Source organism: Aulonocara stuartgranti (genome assembly GCF_965226115.1).
Source record: "Aulonocara stuartgranti genome assembly, chromosome: 10".
NCBI lineage: Eukaryota > Metazoa > Chordata > Actinopteri > Cichliformes > Cichlidae > Aulonocara > Aulonocara stuartgranti.
The window spans coordinates 1,855,001-1,862,911 of NC_138946.1; the positions used below are offsets into that span (position 1 = coordinate 1,855,001).

The following is a 7,911-nucleotide window of genomic DNA, read 5'->3' on the forward strand; positions in this document are numbered from 1 at the left end:
AAAACTACATTTCCGCAAAATGACGTCACTTCCGGTTTCGGGCAGGTAACAAACAGCTGATCGATTGGCAAAGCGTGTTTCTGGAATATTATGTTTTTGTTGCTGCAAGTGCTTTTTATGCAGTTTTTGGAAAGCTATATGTGGAAGGAAACTGTGACCGAGGACAAGCTGATGGCATAAGATGTAAGTACAACTCCTCCGGTTTCATATGCAAAAAAAATTATTGTGCTAGCTCACGTGGTTGCAGAGCTACCGGGATTTAAAAATAGTTGCGCAAAATGGAGCGTGCTGCTCTGACCGGCTTTAAAGGGTTAAAGACCTGCAGCACCTACCTCTTTGTCTGCATGATTATGTTATTTACTGGGATTCCCTTTATTACTCTGCATCGCTTCCTCGTTATACTCAGTTGTATCTCTTTTGACTGGTGTGCAGCCAAAAGAGATACAACAATTCCTGTCAAAGCTGTTGCACTTTAGAAAGATTTTGCCATCTAAATAAATATTTAAGTAAGAAGAAATATGCTTATTTAAATATAATTATAGTTCACATCCACCAGGTGACCATACCTCGAGATTAGAATTAGGTTGTATTTCAGTCACATGCATGCATCAGTTGTCATGCAGCCTGGTGGATATTAAAAGATGAAAAGGTGCCTAATGTAAGAACACCTGAAAACTGTTCCACTGATAAAGAAGTGAGTGTGATAAAATTGCAAAACATACACACAAACGTAGCATCCATCTGAGATTAACTGCAGGATTTTTATTTAGGGTTATCCCTTGCAGTACAATGCCAAATAACCAAAAATCGTGCACTGATGGTTACTAGTCTCTCCACAGAGCACACTAATGTATGAACATCACAGAGAAATAAGAGAGGGCTCTCTAGTATAAGAGCCAGAATGTGCCAGCTTTTAAAAGGAGTGTTATATCAATTTGTCTAAAAGCTTTTTCAATGATAATTTTTAGAAAATAATTTTAGTCACAAAAGATCCTGGAAACATTCTACAAAACAGGTTTATGTGATCAGAATAAAAATAGCAGTTGTACTATCATGGTTAACAATCCCAATAACATTCATTAGGAAAACCAAACTACCCATAAACACATGAGTGATGGTTGGTAAAATTTTTATTTACAATAATACATGAAAAAAATACATTTCTTTAACTTAAAGATGATGAAATGTGTCTGTTCGCCTTCTTCTTCTTTCCTGTCATAAATCTCCTGTTACGATGGTGGTTGTTCACATTAAACATCTGAAACTCATATGGAAACATACATTTTAAAGGCGACCCACCCGAACCCATTGGGAAGATTTCCCTCCAATAGTGTATCTACATTGATCTTCACTAAAAACCTTTGAGTATAGAAATGGCTGTACTTTCTAATGCAATACTTTTGGTGAACTCTTTTAATTAAGACTGAACATCTGAGCTTTCAGAGGCAAAAACCATATATCAATAAGGATATGTGTCACATATAAAACACATCGTTCAGTGCATCATCATCTTAACAGATCTGTCTTGGGAGGAAGTTGCTTAGCAACAGTTGACCTGCCAACATGTGAAGCTGCAGCTGATGACTACTGATGAAACACATAAAAGCGTCTGGGACTTTCTTCATGTTTGGGCATGGACGGTGGTTTATGGGAGTGTGGGAGAAATATGGATGTCTGCTGTCTCCTGCTTTTGTTCCAGTAGCTCTGAACTTTAGAAACCAAACTATCAGAGCAACGCTTTCAAAATGTCTTTCTTGATAATGCAGATGTGGAAAGAGACCAGTTTAAGAGTCTGGTAATCTTTATTCAACTTTTAAATGTGACAAATATGATCGCCTCTGTTGTCTGATGCTGGATAAATTGCTGTTGATTGTCTGTGCATTGCTGCTGTCGTGTTTGTCGTTAATACTACAGGATGTACAGGATAAACTAGGACTTACTACTGGATATTCACAGTAAAATATGGACAACCAGAGCTTAAATGCAGATATCCTGATCCTGGGGGGCTTAAAGGTCACCCCGAAGTTCTCTATTGCTGCCTTTATCTCCCTCCTCCTCGTGTACATTTTCATCATGGTGGCTAACATTGGCTTGGTGGTGTTGATCTTTATGGAAAGGAGCCTGCACCAGCCAATGTACTTGCTGTTCTGCAACATGAGTGTAAATGAAGTGTTTGGGTCCACCATAGTGGTTCCTCATATACTCAGAGATCTTTATGTGTCTGACTCGGAGCGATACATTCATTACATCGTCTGTGTCGTTCAGGCCTTCTGTGTTAATCTCTATGGAGGCGTGTGTCACACTATACTCATGACCATGACTTTTGATCGATACATGGCCATTTGCAACCCGCTGCGCTACACCATCATAATGACCAACTGGATGGTGGTAAAGCTGTCGGTGGCAGCGTGGGCGGTGGTGTTTGTCATGGTGTCGATCCTCCTCAGTCTCACGATCCGCCTTTCACGCTGCAGGAGATTCATAGACAACGTGCACTGCGACAACGCCTCCCTTTTCAAACTCTCCTGTGAGGATGTCGTCATCAACCACGTGTTTGGCCTGAGCTACAGCGTGCTCCTGCTGGGCTCCTCCATTGGCAGCGTGACTCTCACCTACATTAAAATTGCCACTGTGTGTTTGCGGAGCAAAACCAAGACAATAAATAGCAAGGCTCTGCAGACCTGTGCCACCCACCTCACTCTGTACATCATCTTAATGTTCTCAGCCTTCATCATCATCATCCTGCACCGTTTCCCTCATCTTTCCGACCACAGGAAGATGGTGAGCACTGTGGGTGAAGTAGCCCTGCCGGCGCTCAATGCTGTCATCTATGGGCTGCAGATTAAAGAGATTAGGCAGAAGATTGTGGCCTTGTTTCAGAGGAAAGGGCATTTACAATGATACGGGAGAAAAACATGTACAGAATGTGTCTTCAGTGATGTGTACATAGTTTTTAATTACATCAGTGAAATTATGGACATATAGCTGTACTCACAGCAGCGAACACCAGTTAAAACACTTTGAGGTCTAAATCATCAACAACATTAATGTGTGATTGTGAGAACAGTTTACAAAAGCCAAATATTACATATTTTCATATTAAAGAATGATTCGTGTAACCAGAGGATGCCATAATCACCTACATTACCTAATATTGACCTGTGTTGTGAATAAAAAAAGAACTACTGTGCTTCTTTTCCTTTCCTTTTTTTTAACCAAAAATTCCCTTAAAGTTTTTTGAGCATAGGGTTCACATCCACACCACTTTCAATGTATCACTGAAGCTATTTCTTCTCTGAAAAATGGTTGGTTGTAGGACGAGCCTTACTCAAGGCAAATACACATGGAGACACAACCAGGGCTTAGGTGTCTAGGCAAGAAAGTTGAGTGCAAGAGGAAACACATCAATGCTCAACCTTTCACGAACCAAGAGGAGCATCAGTATCCATCAGCATTTTAGAATAGAATAGAATAGAATAGAATAGAATTCAACTTTATTGTCATTGCACATGCACAGGTACAGGGCAACGAAATGCAGTTTGCATCCATCCAGAAGTGCTTTAGTGATATAGATATATTACAATATATATTAGCAATAATATAGATATGTGAGTATATTACAGAAATGGGTCTATTATGTTATAATGTACACGGTATGAGGTATGTTGTGAATATTCTATAACTATAAGTATGTACAGGCTGTAGTGAGTACAAGCTATGTACAGGCTATGAACAGGATATAAATATGAAAAACTATACAGAATATGAAATAACTTTACAGAATCTGAGATATACAGCTATACAGAAATGGGAACTATGCAAGTTGTAAACAGTTGTAGGATTAAAAATTATCGAATGTACAGAATGATTATTACAGAGCTATACAGTAGTGCAGTTAAGATAAGTGAGGGTGTAGATAGTTTCTACAGAGGCTATATAAAGTGCTAGTGGTTGTGAGTGGTGGTTCAGTCCATGTTATTATTGTGTTTGAGGGTACAGTTGTCCATTGTGGGTGTGTGTATGTTCAGTCCATGAGTTTAACGTGGGTCAGATGTCAGGAGGCAGAGTTCAGGAGTCTGACAGCTGTGGGGAAGAAGCTGTTCCGGTACCTGGTGGTCTTAGTCCGGAGCAGAGGCGGAGCCAGACATTTGAAACACCCGGGGCTTAGCCCAAAAGGGTAGTATGCATGTGGGATTTTTTTTTTTTTTTTTTTGGGGGGGGGGGGGGTAGAAATTACTGAAAGATTAATTGGCTCTGTTTTGAGTTTTGTTCAAAAAACAATGACTTCATATAGGGAAAAATATATATCACATGTGCAGGACACCTTAAACTAGTTTTTTAATTAGGCAGCAAGGCAGAACAAAATCGGGGCTGCATCAAGACATGAGGACTAAACCCCAATTCAACCAGACCCAGAACTGATCCGGAATTAAAACAGGACTACAACAGTTCAAAATCAGGACTACTGAGGACTTAACCAAGACAGAACCAGAATCAGAACTAGATGATAGTAGCACTAAAAGTCATCATAGACCTGCAGTACATTTATCTTTTAATTCTACCAAAGTACAATATTTAGATTGAGAAAAGTTTATATAATTATTTAGCCTTGTTGTACAAACAAGCTGCATAACTTAATAAATATAGAATTTGAAAAATAACAAACCTAAAAAGAAACACTAGGTACGAGATACATGAGGACCTGTGATACGGTGATACTTTTGGTAAACAACCATGTGACTAACATGTGTGTCTCACCCGCTCTTGTTCCACCTCTGTTCTGTCCTCATTCTCCATCTCCCTCTCTGTCCCTCTCTGTTCCTCTCTCTCTCTCTTTGTGCTGATAATCATCAAATATACAGTTGAAACCACATATTTATGTACTCTTCAGATCAAAACACAAACACTTTTTTAATTGTAACATCAAATCAGACTAAATGTTTATTTTTTAGACTGATAAATATAAAAAACATATTTGTTAACTTTAAGAGTAAAGAGAGAAACTATCTGTATTTCTTAATTGCAAATGGCACCAAATTGTATTCAAACTGAGCAACACTTATGGAGCTCCACAGTTCTTTTCCTGGTGTTTTGGTTGACATCTTTTGATTTTCCCATGTCACAGAAAATTTACTCACATGGACTCTACTAACCTATCAGAAGCTTCTTCAGCTCAGAATGGAATCGTCTGCAGTTTTCTTATTAGTTAACAATAAACGTAGTGTACATGTACTCCTAAATTTGATGAAAGTGATAAAAAATACAGCTCTGTCTCTCTTTATTCTGACATTTAACTAATTCAAAAGATATTTCAATATTTATCTAAAAGAAAAGTTTACTCTAAATTGATGTTGTACAGTAAAAATGTTTTATGTTTTCTCCCTAAAGTGTAAATATCTGGTTACAGATGTGAATATCCTGCTGTGTACTGAAATCCCTCTTGTTTTGCATACAAATATACTGAACAACATACAAAGCATAATATATAAAATAACATTTACCTGAGTTTTTTCTTTGAAAGAAGCCTCTAATGTCCATTCTTATATTTCAGTACATAACTGAAACCGATTTAGTCGGGGAGGGTAAGAACTGAAAATATGAAATAAACACACGTAAGCTAAGACTCTCTAAAAAAAATAGCATTTGTTCGGCTTTTCATTTCGCCATTTGTTGATTCACTTGAAGAGCGAGTAACGTAATATTGGTCAAGTGATCAGTTTGATATCAATCTTTCGTGATGCACCGTCATATTTACATTATTTGTACGCTACGAATGATTTGCTTTGGTACCTGGTCAAACTTAAGCTCTCCTTAGTATGGCTGGCTCCGTCTCTCCAACAGCGCACTCACTGCTGGCAGCAGCTGCCCCGCCCCCTCGCTCAGTCGCTTAGTGCCTGAGCTCGGATCATACCAATATGAGGGGGGATTCATGCACAGTCGTAAATTCCCACGGTGTGCACTATGTGCTTCGAATATTGTGTGTACTTTTTGTTTTATACAGTTGTCAGCCAGGCATCTAACTATGAAAAAAATTACACTCCAAAAGACCCCGGGCTTCTGACAAAACAACCCGGGCTTAAGCCCAGTAAGCCACCCCCACGCTCCGCCCCTGGTCCGGAGGCTCCTGTAGCGCCTCCCAGAGGGCAGGAGGGTGAAGAGTCCATGGGTGATTGGGGTCTTTGATGATTTTCCCAGCCCTTTTCAGACACCGCTTCCTGTAGATGTCTTTTATGGCAGGAAGTGGTGCTCCGGCGATGCGCTGGGCAGTTTTCACGACCCTCTGCAACGCCTTCCGGTCCGAGGCAGAGCAGTTCCCGTACCAGACTGTTGTACAGTTGGTCAGGATGCTCTCGATGGTGCAGGGATAGAAGTTCACCAGGATGTCTGAGGACAGGTGGTTCTTCCTTAGAGTCCTCAAGAAGAAGTGGCGCTGGTGAGCCTTCTTGACCAGCTTGGAGCAGTTGGTCATCCAGGTGAGATCCTCGGAGATGTGGACTCCCATTTTTCAGAGAGGGGGAGAAGCCGAGGACCAGCCCCTCAACCCCAGACATGGGCCCGCTGAAACGTTCTCCATTTGAAACAATGCAATATCAGGGATTGTAACATCTAGTCCTTTTATTGAATCAGAATGACTCAACAAATCAATATACTGCATGCCAACTCATGTATCTGGACACTTAATGGCAGGAAATGGACATGGCATCTTTGCAGGAAAGCAAAATTACAGAAACCTTCAAATAATGTAAAGATAATGTATAAGTAGATCAATTCTTGAATGTCTCATGGTTGCTAAATTGTGACCAAAAATATGTTGCAAATCTTATTTTTAACAGTCACACTAGAGAAAGATGCATGCTCAAATATTTATGAGGTCAAAATATCCTTATGCTTAATCCTAGAAATTTGTTTTTCTCCTTTTTTGCCTCTTAAGAATTACTTTCCCAGTGTTTTAAAATCTGAGGACAAAAGAATTAAATATCAAGTATCACACCCTTTTTCATCAGAGCGGGTCTTTTTAAGTTAAGCCCCAACGCCCCCGATACCGGGGGCAAAGGGGCTCACGAGTTACGTAATCCTCCATGCCGTCACGCCTTTTGTCAGGGTCCTGGGACTGGGCGACCCAGGATCCCTGAGCAGTCATGTATTATATTATTATTATTATTATTATTGTTGTGTATTTTGGTGTTGCTCCCCCTTCCCTGTGCTTGTGTATATGTGTGTGTGGGTGGCTGAGCACTTGTTTATAGGCGGCGTCAGGCCTGGAGGGTGTGGCCCTGCAAGGGGACTGGCCACACCCGAAGCCACACACCTGCTGCTGATCAGGCCTCGTCGGGGGAGCTACTTAAGAGAGTCTTGGAGCTCCCACCGACGCGGGATCATTTCCTTGAGACTCCACGTTAGTCGTCCCATTGAATTGAGTTAATGTGTGTAAGTGTATGCCCGCGGTTATTTGTGTCCTGACGGCTGCGTCTATTGTTTCCCGCAGGAGGAGCGTGGAAGGCACGAAGAGCAGCGAGCACCGGGGGGTGCTGACACGGGAGCGGAGAGCACAGAGACACGAACTATTCACGCAGAGACACGACACGGGAGTCTGGGAGAACACGGGGATTTATGGTTGTTTTTGTTCCACTCTGTAAATAAACACACTGTTTATACATAGAGCACCGCGCCTGGGTCCTCCTCCTTCCCCACATCCCCACGGTCTGCCAGCCAGACCGTGACACCTTTAATGCAAATATCAACATGTATAGTATCCACTGCATGTGGACCAGAAACTCCGGGAAGAACAAGCTGGATTTTGCAGTGGCCAATCATACATAGAACAGATTTTCATCTTGCGTACCATCATCGAACAGAGTTTAATGCCTCTCAATTACTTTTGTCGATTTCACAAAGGCATTGATAGTGTCC

General features: G+C 41.0%; 1 protein-coding gene across 1 annotated transcript; it reads left to right on the forward strand.

Moving 5' to 3' along the window:
- Positions 1-1,871: 1,871 nt before the first annotated feature.
- Positions 1,872-2,901, forward strand: LOC309715252 (olfactory receptor 4E1-like; the record flags this gene model as incomplete). Its single annotated transcript, XM_082548231.1, has 1 exon — positions 1,872-2,901. Exon 1 carries the CDS (start codon positions 1,963-1,965, stop codon positions 2,899-2,901), a length of 939 nt encoding a protein of 312 aa, XP_082404357.1. The 5' UTR covers positions 1,872-1,962.
- Between the last annotated feature and the right edge of the window lie 5,010 nt (positions 2,902-7,911).